This window comes from Vigna unguiculata, chromosome 7, assembly GCF_037176805.1.
Source record: "Vigna unguiculata cultivar grain cowpea cultivar isolate G323 ecotype 2 chromosome 7, ASM3717680v1, whole genome shotgun sequence".
In the NCBI taxonomy this organism is placed as follows: domain Eukaryota; kingdom Viridiplantae; phylum Streptophyta; class Magnoliopsida; order Fabales; family Fabaceae; genus Vigna; species Vigna unguiculata.
In genome coordinates, this window is record NC_140798.1 from 2,458,292 (window position 1) to 2,477,343 (window position 19,052).

Sequence of the window (19,052 nt, forward strand, 5' to 3'; positions counted from 1 at the left end):
TTTGATTATTCAATCTAATCAAACTGAACCATACCATATAATCAGGACATATTTAAAGATTGGGGTGGATCAATCCAATATAATTTTTGAAAAGTGATTTGTTAAGTCCAATTAGACCAATCTAACGTTAAATATCTAAAGAGCAAGGTCAAACATAGTAGCTAGTGAGAACACATGGAAAAGTAAGGAATGCACGTTTGATTGTTGGGTAGTGTTTTGTTGGAACATCTAGGTATGCACTTTTAGGTACCAAACTTGGCTTTACAACCAAAAAGATTGAAACCTTTTGGAGTTTATATATGATGCTTTCTTTGGACGGTTTCATAAATTAGTTGGGATAATATAGTTATTATTATTATTTTTTCTGTTTTCAATTTACCAATCAACTTGTTATTGAAAAAGAAAGAAAGGAGTTGATCACCGAAATAAAAGAAATTAGAGAAGGAAGAAACGAGTTCATTATAGCAAAAACTATACTTTAATTAGATGAAAATAACAAATATTTTTTACATTCAATAAATTTAAGTTATGTCACGTAAATCACATTCTAAAATTGTTTTCAAATGTCAACATTCTATAAAAGATATTTTTAGAAGTCGATATCCAATTAAAATTTTAGACTTCCATATATATATATATATATATATATATATATATATATATATATATATATTTTGAATTTAAAGTTTTATTACTTTAATTTAAGTTATTTTTTAATTTTATTTATTTTATAATTTTTTTTATATAATTAATATGTATATTATTTTCTATTTTATTTTAATTTATTGTAATTCTATTTAAAATTTAAATTTTTAATTTAAATTATATTTTCTTTATTTTTTTATTTTTAATATGTTTTAATTTAAATTTACTTTAATATTAATTTTTACAAGTTTAATAAAAATAAAAATTAAGTATAATTAAAAACAACAAATTTTAAGTTAAGAATATATATATATATATATATATATATATATATATATATATATATATATATATATATATATATATATATATATATATATATATATATATATATATATATATATATATATATATATATATATATATATATATTTGGAAATCGATTTCTGATGTATATTTTTTTTGACATTTAGACGTCCAAATTCTTGGTTGGATCTCGACATCTAAAAATAATTTGAGTGTGATCTGCGTAATTTTTTTTAAATGGTTAAAGAATATTTTAGGTTTTAAAAAATTCTTGGAGGTGTAAGAAGAAATTTCCCTCTTCTAAAAGTTCACATTTTAAGATATCAATAAAGTTGGCCCATAGGTTGAAACGCCATTGCTTCCTGCACCCCAATGTTTTCACTCCCATAATAATTGAAATATCAGTTATGTCCTTTCGGGTAAGTCAGCTTTTGTTTTTTCAATTTTTATTTTGAATTGCAGCAAGAAAATATGGGTGCAGGAAGCATCGATCAGTGGATGGCTTGGTTACTCAGATTTCAGAGCCCAAAATCGCATATTCACTTCTGCAAGACCTAATGTTTGGAGTTTTTTTTTTTTTTTCTTACGAGGAAATGATATTTACCTTATTTGTTGCTTTAAAATAGATATTTCTAGCACTTTATTTTTGTAGTTTTTAAACGGATGTACACTTCCTTCATACTTTTAATTAATTAAAAGTACATTTTTTATATTTTAACGACGTAATTCACCTTTTATTCTTATTTCTAAAAGTTAGTTTTTTAAACTAAATTAACCTTTTAATTTTCAATTTCATTTAAATTTTAGCCAAAATAATATTTTTAAATAAATGTGCGGGGAGAATCTTTCTTTCATTCACATTTTTAATATAATGAAAAAACTATATGATTTTAGAAATAAAGAAAGGACGCATAAATTATAAAAAATATTAAAAAAGATGTTGAGCCGATGATATGAGGGAACAGAAAAGAGATTCTATTGTTTGAATTAAAAGAAAAATAGGGTGATTTGATTAAATTTAAAACAAAAGTTCGTAAAAATTTGTGTATAATATAATGAGTATTTTAGATTAAAAAATATTTTATTGAAAAATAATAAAGATTACAAATTCTTTCTTGATCATAAAAATAAATAAAATTAGAGTAGTTATTGTTTATAAAAATGTTAATATTAATATTATTGTTATATTATTAGAATTATTGTTATTGTTATCGTTAATACTATTATTATTATTTAATTATTATTAATATTAATATTATAATTACAGTGATTATTAAGTTATATTATTAGTGTTATTATAAAATTATGTTTGTACAATGAAATGTTACTTTGTATATAAAAATAAAAATTAAGAATTTATAGGATTATATTGAAATAAAATAAGTAAGGTTTATATTCAGTTGTATTTCAAAATGTATAGAATGAATTCCATTCTAATAGAATCGATTCTTCCATTATCACAAAAGAATAATTTTCATCTCCTCTTTAATATTCAGAATCAATTCTTACATGTTTTTAACACTCAATTGATTTTACCCACCTAACACGTCCAAAATCGATTCCACATCTCCAGAATCGATTCCGTGCCTACCACAATAAACCACAATCAATTCTTTCTTTTCCTTACCGATAAAGATATTATATATCTTCTGTTTTTATTTATATTGATAGAGATATCATATATTTGATTCTCTTCTATTATTATCAAATATTCTTTTTTATTTTATTTTTATTTTTCTCTCTATATGATGAGACATTGTACTCTATATATTGAACAAAGATTCTAATAAATCAATAAGCAAACAAGCTCTCTTTGATTGGTTTTTCACCCAAACTTTTCTTGTGCGTTTTTTTGTATGCATCTTTTTTTTTTCTCTCATGGCTTGCATATGTCTAACATGATATTAGATTTAAATCGCTTTCCGCATATTTTTTTCCTTTCTTATTGATTTCCTGCCATGGCCAATACTACATCATCCTCTAGTTCTCCCCCAAATCCTGGGCACCCCAACCCATGCTTTGATAATCTCACTAATCCCGCCCATCCCCTATTTCTTCACCCCAGTGAGAATCTTGCTCTTGTCTTGGTGTCACATCTTCTTTCAGATAACAACTATCCGCAATGGCGATATGATATGCTCGTTGCGTTGGAAACCAAAAACAAGGACTGTTTTGTTATCGACACCCTTCCATGTCCACCCTTTAATGATCCCTTGCATGAAGCTTGGAAACGTTGTAACAAAATAGTAATTTCATGGCTCACTCGCTCCATGACGCCCGCCATTAAACAATCTGTTATGTGGATGGAGTTTGCGTCTGATATATGGATCGATCTTCTTCAAAGGTTCTCTCGTGGGGATAAATTTCGCATTGCCGATTTATAGGAGGAAATTCAGAATTGTTGACAAGGTGATTCCACAATTTCTCAATATTACACATGCCTTCAAATCCTTTGGAAAGAACTCTTTTTGGTATCGCACGATTCTTGTCTGTACCTGTGCTTCTCCTTGCACATGTGGCTTGATTTCCAAGATTCAGAAAGAGCGTGATGATGATTGTGTCATCAAATTTCTTCGTGGCCTGAATGATGAATTCTTTTTAGGTTTGGTCTCAAATTATGCTTATGGAGCCTATACCTACTTTGGTGAAAACTTTCTCTTTGATTCTTCAACAAGAACGTGAATTTAAGGCTACTTTTCATTCTAATTCTCAAGATTCTAGACCAATCTTGCCTTTCACGAGGGACATGTTAAAAATTTTCACAGTGGTTTCTCTAGCAATCATGGACGAGGCCGCTTTCCTCGGTCTGGTGGCCGCAATCCTAAATATTGTGACCATTGTCACCGAACCAATCATACATCTGATTCTTGTTGGATTAAGCATGGTGTGCCTCAAGACTCTAATCTACACACTAAAGTCCAACCTCCTCCTTCCAAGCCCTCTGCTCATGCTAGTATAGTATGGTTGATACCGTCTCCTCTACTGTCGATCCTCGTGCCGGGAAGGATGACAAAGCTGAAGCTTAGTTTGGTTTCTCTAGAGAGCAGTATGAAGCTTTCCTCGCCTTGATTCAGCAGTCTCAATGATTCTTCTTCCACAGCTACTGTTGTTCATCAATGTACTACCAAACCCACAGGTTTTGTTTTTTCCTTTTTTTCTTGGATTTTAGATAGTGGTGCTACTGACCATATTTGTCCTTTTAAATCTTTATTTCAAAATCTCAAACCTATTTCTATAAAATTACCCAACCAAAACTCTGTCATTGCTAAATTCTCGGGTACCATTGTCTTGGGCAATCTTATCCTTCACAACACTATTTTTGTCCCTGAATTTTCTGTTCAACTCATATCTATTCCTAAATTGCTTAATTCTACTCATTGTCTTATGGTTTTCTCCCAAAATACTTGTCTTATTGTGCAGACAGATACCTTCCAAACAATTGGAGCGGCTAGGAAACATCAAGGCTTGTTTTATCTCTTAGATAGTTCTCAAGACAGACGTAACTTGAGTATATCTAACACAAATATTTCTTTACCACATTCTACTCTCATTAATAATGCTAGCCCGTGTAACTTGTGGCATATGAAACTTGGTCATCCATCTAATAAAATTTTACAGCTTCCTGTTTCTGATCATTCTGATATTTTTTCTCCTTCTATTATTGCTTGTGATGCTTGTGCTTTTGCCAAACAAAAACGTCTGAAATATTCTTCCAGCATGAGTAAATCTCTTCATTTTTTTGAACTTATCCATGATATTTGGGGTCCGATTTCCGTCTCTTCCATTGATGGATACTAGTATTTTTTGACTATAGTTGATGATTATAGCAAATTTACTTGGATTCTTTTTCTTAAAAATAAAACAGAAGTCAGATCTCTTCTTTAAGACTTTATTAATTTGACAGAAAATCAGTTTTCTTGCAAGGTTAAGAAAATATGTTTCGATAATGGCAAAAAGTTTCTTCTTAATGATTTTTATAATAGCAAGGGTATTTTTCATGAAACTTCTTGTGTTGCAACTCCTCAACAAAATGGGATTGTTGAGAGGAAGCATCAACATCTTCTTAATGTTTGTCGTGCTCTTCTTTTTCAAGCAAAAATACCAAACATTTTCTGGTCCTATTCCCTTAAATTGGATGTTCATCTAATTAATAGGTTACCGACTCCTTTTCTCAGTAATCAATCTCCTTATGAATTGGTCTATTCTACTAAACCCGATTTTTCTAATCTAAAAGTTTTTGGTTGTCTGGCTTACGCTAGTTCTGCCAATACTAAAAGAACTAAATTTGATTCTTGAAGCTTAAAATGTGTTTTTCTTGGTTATAAATCTGGAACAAAGGGATATGTTTTGTATGATCTTCACTCCAAGTCTATTTTTGTGACTAGGAATGTTATCTTTCATGAAAATATTTTTCCTTACTCATTCTCTTTGCCTTTTGATAACTCTATTGCTTCAATTGATGATTCTCCTAATTGTGATATTAGCATGTATGATTTTCCAGCTTTACCTGTTTCACATGCCACTGACCTTACTATGGATCCTGTTACTAGTATTGTTTCTGATAATGCTGAAGTTACTGATCTTGATCTTAGAACATCTCATAGAGTGAAAAACAGGCATCGATACTTTGATCAATATTATTGTGGTGTTGCTTCCACTTCATGCTCTACTTTTTCCACACCTTATCCAATGCATTCTTTTGTTTCTTATGATAATTGTTCTTCTGCCCAAGCTGAACCTTTCTCCTTTAAAGAAGCTGTTCAACAAGACTGTTGGAAACAGGTTATGGATGCTGAGTTACATGCTCTTGACAGAAACCAGACTTGGACTTTAGTTCCTCCTCCTTCTGACATCAAGCCAATTGGTTGCCGCCGGGTTTACAAATTCAAACATAAACCAGATGGCACAGTCGATAGGTTTAAAGCACGATTGATGGCTAAGGGTTTTACTCAAACCGAGGGGATTGATTATTTCGAAACTTTCTCTCCTGTTGTTAAACTTATTACTGTCCGCATCCTTTTAGCCTTGGCCACTGCTAGTGATTGGTTTATTCATCAGTTGGATGTTGATAATGCTTTCCTCCATGGAGAGTTACATGAAGAGATCTATATGAAGCCTCCACCCGGTCTTTCTCTTCCCCAGCCAAATCTTGTTTGTAAGCTTAATAAGTCTTTATATGGTTTAAAACAAGCTAGTCGTAATTGGAATCAAAAATTAACTTCAGAGCTACTTCTTCTTGGTTACACACAAAGCTCTGCTGATCACTCTCTCTTTGTGAATAAATCTGTCTCTAATATTACTACTTTATTGGTTTATGTCGATGATGTGGTTCTCACTGGCAATAGCATTGCTGAAATTAATGCTGTAAAAGCTCATCTTCATTCTAGATTTCATATTAAAGATCTTGGCCCTATCAAGTATTTTTTGGGCCTTGAAGTCTCTCGTTCTCTTGATGGATTAATTTTGAATCAAAGGAAATACTGTTTGGACCTCATTTCAGAGACATGGATGCTTGGATGTAAACCTCTGCACCAACAACCACCTGATCCTTCTATCAAACTTCATGCTGACGAGGGAGCTCTTCTACCAGATCCTTCTTCCTTTCGACGTCTGATTGGATGATTACTTTACTTGACTAACACCAGGCCTGATATTAGTTTTGCTGTCCAACAACTCAGCCAGTTTGTTTCTTCTCCGCGTGAACCACATATGCACTAGGCTTTACGGATCATTCGATACTTGAAAAATGCTCCTGGATATGGCCTTTTGTATAAATCCAACACCTCTTTTAAAATTTAGGCATTTTTTGATTCTGATTTGGCAACATGTGCCACTACCTGACGCTCTATTTCTGGATATTGTGTTTTCTTAGGCACCTCTTTGGTTGCTTGGAAGTCTAAGAAACAAACCATTGTTTCACGATCTTCTTCTGAGGCTGAGTATCGCACCTTGCATCCCTGGCATGTGAACTACAATGGGTTCAATACCTTTTTCAGGATTTGCATTTTTCTATTCCCACTCCTTACACTGCCTTTTGTGACAATAATTATGCTATTCACATTGCCAAGAATCTCACTTTTCATGAGAGAACCAAGCACATAGAACTTGATTGCCACATTATTCGACAAAAGTTTGTTGATGGTCTTATTCACCTTCTCCATGTTCCTTCTAGAAGTCAACTTGCTCGTATGTTTACTAAGTCCTTACATCCTTTTACTTTCCGGGTTGCTACTTCCAAGTTGAACCTTTACAATCTTCATGTCCACCCTGAGAAAGGGTGATAAAGATATTATATATCTCCTATTTTTATTTATATTGATAGAGATATCATATATTTGATTCTCTTCTTATTATTATCAAATATTCTTTTTTATTTTGTTTTTATTTTTTCCACTATATGATGGGACATTGTACTTTATATATTCAACAAAGGTTCTAATAAATCAATAAGCAAACAAGCTCTCTTTGAGTGATTTTTCACCCAAACTTTTCTTGTGCATTTTTTGTACGCATCCTTTTTTTTTTCCTTTCTCTCATGGTTTACACATGTCTAACACTTACATAACCAAGACTCCTTAATGGACATTTTTATTTCAAATTAAAGTGAAGGATGTTTATTTTTAAAAATATATTCTCTTACATCACATGTTTTGTGTTTGATTCTACGTTAAATTGATGTAGAATTGATTATAATTGATTTTTTAACGCAAAATAAATACGTATTTGATTTTCAAAATCAATTAAAAGTTAAAAATTTCAGATTAAATGTGAAGCAACTAATTCTTGTTTTTGCGTTGAAGAATTGATTTAGCTAAAATCAATTATCCAACACCAAACCAAACACACCCTTAATGGCCAAATACAAAACTCATTTTCTTTCACAAATATCACTTCCAAATCGTTTCGAATCCTCAAAAACAAATCTATGACTCACACTCGCAAATGCATCCTCGTACATCTACCATCCCAAACTAATGGTCTTAAAAGATTCATTACAATTGAGATTCTTGATAATAATGTGAACGCATTGACGTGAGATTCTAGCATTTTGATTACAAAGATTATTAATTGATTAAACTTTGCATTAATTAAACCTGAACAGCGCATGTATCACATGGCTTAACAGTAACAAGACAAATGCTTCCATATTACGTGTCTATCTCCCAAAATTGTTTCTCATTTTTAATCATCAAACCCTAGAATTGTTCAATCATTAATCCTACACTTCTAATCTAATCATAAAGTTAATTACTTTGTAATCAGAAATCAAAATTTATTTTCTTTGTTTATTAAGAGAAGATGGTATTTCTAATAAGGCCTCGTTGAATGGAAGAACGTATCTATACAATGTATTGCATCACTCATTGTGTTCTTGGCTTCTTCTTACATGGTCAAGTGAGAAATAGATAAGTGACCCATTAGGGTTTTAAATAAATAAGATGGTTAATTAAAGAAAAAAATTTGGTTGAATCTGAAAAAATGAAAAGTATTATAATTAAGCTGAAGTGAATCATTGATTCATATGTGGAATTTTCCAATAAAAACAAGAAATCTTTATCAATCAATCCTTTTCGATATGAGACAATGTCAAAAAAGAGAGTAATAAGATGAATGTCTTTTCTCACACATAGCATGAGAGAGAGAGAAAGAACACTGTAGCATGATCTACCTGTCTGCTACTGGGACAGGGTGTGTGCATCTTCATCACTGTAATCTAATAACCTAAGGGGGACCAACATTTTAATATATATATATATATATATATATATATATATATTTATCTGAGTCAATGTTAAGATTCCTCTCTTTGCTACTCATGCTTCTTCTCCTTTTATTATGATTTTCTTGTTGAAATTTCAACAAAAGATTTTGAAAATTATTCAAACACAAACACTGAAACAGAGGAGGATTGGAGCAGGTGGATCATTTTTGCTGTTAAATCTTATCACATAATATTTGGATGACACACTATTTCAACTGGATTTTTAACTATTTTTAACTCTGGAAGAGTTTGAGTAATTTTATCTACAATGTTTATTTTGAAAATTTTGAGTGAGATTGACCTTGATTGATCACTTTTTATTTAGCACTTCAATTATGAACCATAGTTTTTCAACTTTTTTAGGTTACTTTTTAACTTTTAGTTTTCAATACATTATCAAACATAATCATGCTATTGTGAGATAAAACAATGTCAACATTAACAAATATCATAAGATGAAGAATCTTGATAGGTGCCTAAAGACACTAGGTAAGGAATTAATATTTAAAAAAACAATAACTATAGACACAAATTTAAAAATCCTAATAAAAAAACAACTTTTAACTTTTTAAAATTATTGCACTCACACCAACAGACTTTTTTCTTGACAAATTTTCCATTCACAACCAACACTAAAAGTGGCATTCAAATAAATACATTAAAAAGATGTCACTAAAACCCATATAAATAACTCGTGGAGAGACCAAAATATATCCGTACTCTTACCTGAATTAATCTTTTACGGAAACATACAAACATGGACAATGGAGAAATTTCCCAAAAAGTCCTTATTATTTTCAGAATAAGCTCAAATGTGTGCAAAACTTATATGGTCCATACTTTATGAATTGACATGTTTTTTTTCTAGTACATGTTTAATTAGGTTAAAGATGGATTCATGATTTTCATTTAAACCAAAAGTTGTTTGAATATTCTTGTGTTAACATCTGGAAACATGAACCAGAGGTTGTAAGACATAGTTAAGACATTGAAATGAGAAGTTGAGAAGTTTCACGTGACTTACAATTCTGTGTTCCCTTCGATAAGAAGGGTCTTTCATGCACACACACGGGGCAACCTAGTAAATGAATAATGTGTTAACACATTCATTGGTACGGTGATGATCCTTTCTCATTCATACGTATTTTGGCCACAACCCTCAGAAACAAACAATAGAGACAAACGAATGAGGCCAAAAAATGCTTTAGTAAGGGATAAGATATATGTTGTTGTCCACTAATTTAGGACGATACTTAGGTCCCAGAAGACATGGCGCCGTATAATTTTTTATTATACCTTTAAAAGTAAATCTCCTTCAAATATATAGGAGAAATTCATATTCAAATTCATGTGTTGGATCAGCAACAATGATATAATAAGAAAATTAGTTTATGATGAACTTGTGTGATGAGCATGTAAGCCAAAGTATTGGTATAGCATCACACATGGTTCTGGTCACAGCTAGCTGCACTCTCTGCCATTTCCATGCATTAATTGCAGTTTTTGTGATGCGTTTTTTGTTTGCTTATTATTTTATCGTTTTGTAACTGTCAATGTATCTTCTATAATTCATAGGACTCTGTGTATGTGCTTCTATGATCTCAATGAATAGTATTTAATTGGGTGGATTCAGAATCATATAATTATTGTTGCAATAGTTATAGGTTTCTGAAATAATGTTGTCTAGGTCATGAGAAAACATTAAGTTGACATAGGTAATATATGATATAAAATATTGTTATAATAATTAAGTCCTTGTTACGTATGTATGACAACATTTTTTATAACTCTTCGTTAATTATTTTCATTATCCATAATCAGAATTATTTGAAGGGTAAAGTTAATTACAAGAGAAAAAAAAATATAAAATATATATTTTCACAAACTTCTATACATCAACATTTGTTGTTTTCTTTCTATAAATCCTTTTCATGAATTAAGTCTGTGACTCACTTTTCTTTTTCTTTTTTAATTTTCACGTATGTTTGGTTGGAGGAGATGGATGTAAATAGATTAGTGAAATTATATAAGACAAACAATGAAAAGAATTAGTAATATTTTATTTTTTTTTCTACGTCGTTCTTGATCTTCTAAATTTTTTCTTCAATCAGCTTTCTCAATTAATTTCTATTTCATTTCGTATACATTTTTATTTAGTCATTATATATTTGAACAATGATATTTTTACTATTAAATTTTAACAATTTATTTTTATAATATGAAGTGATATTTTTTAAATGGTTTTGAAATATTGAAAATGAGAAAATAAAAAAATAAAAAACCACTTAAAAATGTTACTTAAAATATTTGTAAGAGAAAATTATTAAAAGTTTAGTAATCGACAAATTATTTTCGTATATATTTATCTGCTTTATTTATTTTGTTTCAACCACACATACTGCGATACAAAAAATGTCTTGTGCAGTGTACATGTAAAAGAGCACACATGCAACAACGTTAGGCCCACTTTGTTTCCATTGAAGATCACCTTTATAGCTATAATGACAAGACATAACCTCTTCTGGTGGATTAGGATCCTCCATGGAGTACTCTTCCACCATAATCTATTCCTATATGTATTATAAAATAAAGTCTATTGAAAATAAACAGTCTTTTCTTTATTAATAATTAGTTGGATTACTGAAAATATACCCTATTCAATCACAAAATAATAATTTAATTTTACAATAATTACTTTAAAACACACGTCATCATTTCTAAATAATTGGTCACATAAATTTTTTAGACAAGTAGTAAATACAAATTAATATTTTTTTTAATTAAACATCTTTACTATATATTCCTACTTATAATTTAGTTGAAAATTTTGTCATACCATTCTTTTACAAATGTCAGTAATGTCCCTTACCTTATATCCTGAAATAAATTGAAATTAATTTTTCTTCTAAATTTTGGTCTAATTTAGTTTTTACTTTAAAAATACATGAATTTAATCATTTTAATCAAATTTCGTTAAATTTGTTTGACATTTTAAATGTATTTTATGATAACATTTGAGTTGTTTACATTGTTTGACACATTTTTCTTTTGATGTTAGCTAAGAAATACATATGAAAAGTTAAATAAATCTAACAAAATTTAATTAAAATAATTAAACAAACTTATTTTTAAAGATAAAAGACTAAATTGGTCCAAAATTTTAAAAATGACTAATTCCAATTTTTTATGAAAATTAAAAAACTAAAAATATATTTAATCCATAAATTTATATATATTAATTGTACCTTGTAACTCTTATTTTCCAATATACCACGTTTTCATTGTCCTTTTGTTTTCTCATATAACACGTTTCTATTATGTTAGTCTAAAATTCGATATTCAAAAAAATCAAATTTTATATATAATTTTGTATTAACATCTATTTTAAACAGGGTTATTGAAAATATGTTCAGAATTCGGTAAGGTTTTACCGAGTTCTGACCTAGTAAAAATGTGCTATTTAAATAAATAAAGATTAGAGTGTGCTGTTTTGGAAACAAATGTGAAAATTTTCCATTTGAATGATAAATACTCTTGTTAATACCATGGTTAAAAGAACAGAGAATCTAATTCCATTTGTAAGAAATTATGTAATCTTTAACCTCCACTTATGTACAATCCTGATTATAATACTCATGTAATACATATTTAAATATTATTAATTATTTTATCTCATATTTAAATATTTAAATAAATAGGAGATGAAAATTATAAAATTGTTCAAGTAACACATGATAATTCTTCACATTTCCACATTGAACAACATTTGGAATGGCTAATGCCCCCAAGTGTTCTTAAGTTATTTATAAAAAAAAGAACAATCCCTTTTTATATCAAATAATTTTATTTCAAAATTCATAATCAAATTTAATTTTTTTATCACATTGGCTACATTTTTATAATTTTAAGTTAATATAAAATGATTTAATTTTTCACTTTGCAATGTATTTTAAATTCACACGATTGTTTGATAGATAATTATTATTTATTTTTATTAAAGCCAAATTTCACCACTTGCATAATATAATATTTTTGAATTCACAGCTGAAATAGCCCATTTTCCCAAAAACTACTGTTACACCGATCGTTTTCATATAATATATAATTCAGGTCAATGGTTATTTTCCTAAAAATTGTATTCTATTCAAAGTTGCATTAGAAGAAAACCAATTCCACCTCGTGTATAAATACAATTCCATCTACGCAAAATTTATTAGCAGTTTATTTCATTTTCACTGGGAATTTAAATTTCATTTGTTCAAATTTTTTAATCTGCAAATTACTAGTAAGCAGATATCATTGTTTCTGTCAACGAAACTGCATAAAGAAAGAAGAAAGAGTAAGAACTTTTACTGCAGTTCATCCCAGTTAACAAAGTTTCCATGATCATGTTTTACTGCAAGTTTCCATGACTATGAAAACAAGCACTGTTGAAATTAATTAACCCCATCTCATAGAATTAATTCTTCAGCAACAGCAACCCAGTTCACGTGTTTTCACTCAGCCAACCACACACCCTTCGAGAGAAATTATTACACGATACACAGGACCACCACATACGTATGGTATCAGCCAGTTTTCATGTAACATGTAATGATTTTCTGCAATTGGTCGGAACCGTGACAGTTGTTTTATAACATGTAAAGTCAGAGAAAAAAAAGAGTGAGAATTCGAAGATGCAGTTCCATATTCTGATTAACAAGCCAAAGGCAAAATAAAACTTCCATGACTATGAACATATATATATATATATATATATATATATATATATATATATATATATATATATATATATATATATATATATATATATATATGAGCATGAATCCCCATCTTCCATTAATTCATCTCTTTTCACTCCTTAAAAGTTACAATTCTAAGAAACGCAAATACTCCATAAATTTTCCCCCTCTAGCTATTGTCTGAACTTTTACATGCCTCTGGCCAACATTTCATGGAACATTCTATCAGATTCTTGCTTCTCCAACCTAAACTTCTCGTGACAATCCGCAATGAACAATTCCGCCAGCATATCGATTTCGTTAGTGTCACAATAACTTTTGGTGTCATTGCTATCGTCGTCGGAAATCTTGTCTTCCAGCCACCGCAAGTAACCGGAGAGGTGGGCGCTGCCGTGACAGTCCTCGTAGAAGTGGTCGGAATCGGGAGGATTGGACAAACCCTGAAAGACCCTTGCGGGGACTGTGATGAGCTGAGAGGATTTGGAGGAGCACCAGTTGTAGTGAAGCCTGAAGGAGCCGGAGATGATCTTCTTGGTCATCTTTTGCTTTCTGTGGTGGAGGTAGTGAATGTTGTTGGAGTGGTTTCCCTTGAGGGTTTGCAAGATTGCAGCTTTGAGTTTGGAGAGTGCACGAATGATGCGGCACATGTGGGAGACTATGAGGGTGTGGATGAGGCTCTTCAGCTTCATGGAGCTTAGGGCTGATGAAGAAGATTGTGATGGAGCATGTGGTGATGGTTTTATGGCGGAGAAAACTTGAACTGTGTGTGAGGTTTTCAGATTGGAAGATGGAGGAGTAGACATGTTTGTTTGTATGTTGTGAGAGAGATTTGGGTGATGGTGCTGTGGTGAGCCTCAGAATTCAGAATTCAGAAGAGGGTAAGTACTCTCTATTTAATGTGTGTGAGAGAGTTAACATCATATTCCAAATCTAACTTTCTTCCAACTTTGCCCTTCGTGAATAATTTATTAGTATTTTTGTAAAATATTTTGGATTAAATATGTTTTTTGTCCCTTAACTTCCAGTTAATTTTGGAATTAATCCATTTCGAAATTGTGAACATATTTAATCCTTCATATTTCGAAATACGTGGATTTAGTCATTTTAATCAAATTTTGTTAAGTTTATTTGACATTTCAAACACGTTTTATAATAGTATTTGACTTAATATTAAAGCGAAAATGTGTCAAACAGTATAAACAACTCAAATACAATCATGAAATACATACGAAATATCAAATAAATCTAACAAAATTAAATTAAAATGACTAAATTCACGTATTTCGAAAGATAAATGACTAAATTGATTCAAAGTTTTGAAATAAACTAATTCCAAATTTTACTGAAAATTAAGGGACAAAAAACATATTTAACCCAATATTTTTAGTTTTTAAAATTCTTAATACTTAAAATCTCTAAGTTAATTTGTTGATTGTAATGCTCATAAGTTGGATAATGTTAATTGAAACCATGTATATAATATAACAATACAAAGATAATGCCAAAACTAACACCATGGAACCTTGGTTAAGTAAATTGAATTTGCATATTCTTTAGCATTAGGTTCAATTTATAAAAGAAAATAACTAATAAATTAAATACAATATGATATGCTAAAAAGAGTACGAGTACACAACTGAAAAAGAACTAAATAATTTTATATTTAATCTATTTTTATTACTCCATATATCTTTTTTATTGCGTCACGTCATCTATATCTTTGTGTCTCTCGCATTACCTATTATTTTATTCTATTTTTTTCTCTCTCACCAATTGCATCTTTTTAAAATAGAGCGTACACTCGATATTTTCAGATTTTTTACAAGTCAAGATTATTATTATTAATGAAGTAAACGGGTATTGATCTTGTATATGATAAAAGAAGCATCATCCACGTTGACGGAGAAAAAATTATGCACCTATGATTTTCGTGGAAAATTCAAACCATTTTCGTGGATACTTGTTACTCGGGGTAACACCCACTGAGTTTAAATTTTTTTGAATTGTTTTGGCATCTTCATACGCTACTAATTAAGGAGATATTTAAATGAGTGTTTTAATAATGAATAATTTCTACTAAAAATAAGAAAAAAATTAATGTGCAACTTGTATATAAGTTAATTTAGAAGAGAACGCTGATGTATTTTGCTTCAATGTTATTTGTGATTTAAAATTTTGGTCCCAAGGGTGTGGGAGAAAAATGAAGGCTCTTAATTCTTTTTTCTCTTCCATTTGATATATTTGGAAAAAATATTGAATATGAAAGAAGATGATTTATAGGTTTTGAAACGTACGGACAAAGTTGTTTTAAGTTTTATTATAGTAAAATTATACTTCGATTTTCATATTTAGTGTTATTGATTTTTTTAAAACTAAAGATATTATAATATATTAATTAATGACTCATAAAAAAATAAAGTATCAAAGTCAAAAAATATAATCATAATATCATTGTTTTTTATTTTATCCTTCTCTTTGTATTTGTAAATAAAATATAATTAAGAAGAAACTGTTCATAGTTCTCCACGCATACTAAAAAAATTAGAAGAAGGGACTTCTCTTTCCGTCCATTTATTAAAATTCTTCCATCCCCTTCTTTGGTTTGAATTCAACACACTGTTGTTGACTTCAAATATTTTTTTCTCAACATATTATTTTAACTTCTTTTCTGCAATGTTTTGAAATTTCGTTAGCATGTTTTATTAGTGTTAGGTGTTCTCGTCCACATAAAATAATTCACAATTAAATATAGGACACATCCAAATATATTCACATACGTACATACTCCTCCACACACAATATGTTAATTTTCTTACCTCACTTTTTATTAATTACATAATATTAGGAAATAAACATCTTTATCCTCAAAATAAATATTCATCCCCATATATTCATAAATAATAAGTATCAAATTTTTGTCTCATTTTTATTTTAGTTAATAAATATACTCATATTAACAATTGTACATGTATTCTATACTATTTTAAATATTAATTAAATAGTATTTCTAAAAACAAATCACAAAAAATAAAATATTATATGATTAATGATTTATGTCAAAAGTACACACATTGTAAGTTAAAAATACATCAACATTTTCTACATATTTGATTCAAATTAACTTAAGTCTAACTAAACTAGTTTGATGTAAATCTAGTTGGACTCAAATCATCTGAACATGATCCCACCGGTTAATAAGATAAAACTTAAAATTAAAAAATATGAATTTAAAATATTCATTAAAATATACTTAAATAATACAAATTTAAATAATTATAAATTAGATTTGACCAATTTTTCCATTGACATTTTGTAAAACATATATTTAATTTTCTCACATCTTTCAAATATTAATTTTTAAATATATAATGATTAAAAAATATTTTTATTATTTAAAATTTACTGTCCTTTTATAGTTATCAAATTCAAAACGTTTATTATGGTTTTTTTTCAATTTTTTTTTTCAGAATAAAAAATATCCAAACATAAACTGATTCACTTGAATATATATATATATATATATATATATATATATATATATATATATATATATATATATATATATTCTTATCAAACTTACAAACACCCACCTCAAAATTACAATAATAGTGGCATTTAATATTGTTGAAAATAAATAATTAATTTATTATACATTTAACTATTTTATTGTTTGAAAAGATATTTTCTTTTTTTTATTAAAATATTAACTTATTTTCAATTCATCTGTTATTTTAAAAAATTAAATGGAATGGAACAGTGAAAACAATTATATGTCTTCCTCTTAAATTATACCAACATACTCTGTAGGAAGGAAACAATGAAAACAAAGTAACATTTTTTTAATTAAAAAATGACATTTTTTCTTAATCCAACAATCACTTTAGCTCAATTTTTTTTTTCTACCAGAAATAGTTGACATATGATGAATTGATAGTTATGTTTAATTTATTAAAGTTTTAAAATACTAGTGAGTAGTAGAGACTAGAGAACCAAAACATTATTTATGAAAACAAGTAATAACATATAGTAATCAATCCATTTAAATGTTACCTTCTTAGAAAAAAGATATCTTGTTCATTCACCTGTGATTTTTTTTTCAGTCAAATAAAAGTTAAATGCACAACTAGCTATAAAAAATCTGTATGAGGTTCAATATAATTATTTTATATTATTTTCAATTTAAAAACCATTCATCTAGGTTTACTTTTAGTAATTACATTTACTTGCCATATTTATAATTATTTTCTTTCTTTATCTTATATTTTTACTCCAAAATGGAGACAAGGAATATCAATACTTTCTAAAACCTTCATCCCATTCCTTATTTATTTATGGTTAACAAGTTCTTCGTTATTTTTTATTTCTTTTTATCAAGAACAGAATCTGACTACACCTGTCAAGTTAATTTTTTTGAATCATGTATCTTTAGATCTCATTAATGGATTGAGATTATTATATTATGTGTGAGATATGATTTTAGTTTCTATAGATAATGATATTTCTTTTCTTACTTTCTTAATTTTTTTTTTATTTCTCGTTAAAAAATTGTCGATTGTCCTTCCTCAGAAACTGTATCTTTTAGTGTTTTAATCAAGGGTGTGAGTATTCTAAATTGGATGAATTTAATTTAGTTTGGTTGGATATTTTGGAAAGGGATATATATATATATATATATATATATATGACATAAAGGTATATTGTAATCACCCAATAAGAAAGTCTAATACTAATTAACATGTACGAATTTCAAAATTAATTATACCGTAAACTGAATAAAGGATTTGTGTACAACTTCAACATACATAAAATGATGGGAACTTATGGTGGGGAGATTTATTAAGACGACACAATACTAATAAAAATTAATAAGATAGTTAAATTTATATAAATGACTAACATTATCTTCAACCAAAATTTTTGATAATCTTATATTTCATATTAATTATCTAACTCTTTTATCTTTACTCAACGTGAAACTTAAAAAATTAATATAAACTATAATTCAAAACAAAATTTTAAAATAATGAATTAATGAATTTTTTATTTATAAGATGTTGAACTTTTCTCATTTATAATTGATACGAGATTTAAATACATTTAAATTTCTAACACAATTTATAAACATATAAAAATTAATAAAGATTAAAATAAGATTCTCTATTCTCTCCAAGATGTTCACCTAGTATGATATAGACATAAAAATAGAAACTCAATTATTTTCTGGGATATATTTAATTAAGTCTTTATGTAATTATAATTTTTTTTCCTTAATACTTGACTTTGAATAAAATAAAAATGTGTCTCTCTAAGAGTTCTCGATAACATCACATTTCTCTTTTTGTTTGCTTTTTATTTTTTTTAAGAGAAAAAAAGATACAAATTTTTTGCTCACCATAATTAAAAACATCGATGAATATAAAATTTAATTGGAAAATGAAAACGAGTATAGTCAAACTTAGGATTAATTATCATCTAGATATATCATATAAAATGATGTATATTGATCATTTAAATGATTAATTCACTAGTGCCTATAGTGTAAATTTTTATATACACATACTATTATAAAAGTGTATATAACTTATGTTCTAAACTAG

General features: G+C 28.4%; 1 protein-coding gene and 1 pseudogene across 1 annotated transcript; one reads left to right on the forward strand and one right to left on the reverse strand.

Moving 5' to 3' along the window:
- The first annotated feature begins 2,909 nt into the window (after window positions 1–2,909).
- On the forward strand, window positions 2,910–3,910 carry LOC146884526 (uncharacterized; annotated as a pseudogene).
- Window positions 3,911–13,547: 9,637 nt separating this feature from the next.
- LOC114192170 (uncharacterized) lies at window positions 13,548–14,326 on the reverse strand. The gene has a single exon (XM_028081796.2). It carries the CDS (start codon window positions 14,256–14,258, stop codon window positions 13,644–13,646), a length of 615 nt encoding a protein of 204 aa, XP_027937597.1. The 5' UTR covers window positions 14,259–14,326; the 3' UTR covers window positions 13,548–13,643.
- Window positions 14,327–19,052: the final 4,726 nt, after the last annotated feature.

Bases quoted from the DNA above. Each gene is read 5' to 3' on its own strand.
- LOC114192170 (XM_028081796.2), bottom strand. From the start codon at position 14,258: ATGTCTACTCCTCCATCTTCCAATCTGAAAACCTCACACACAGTTCAA.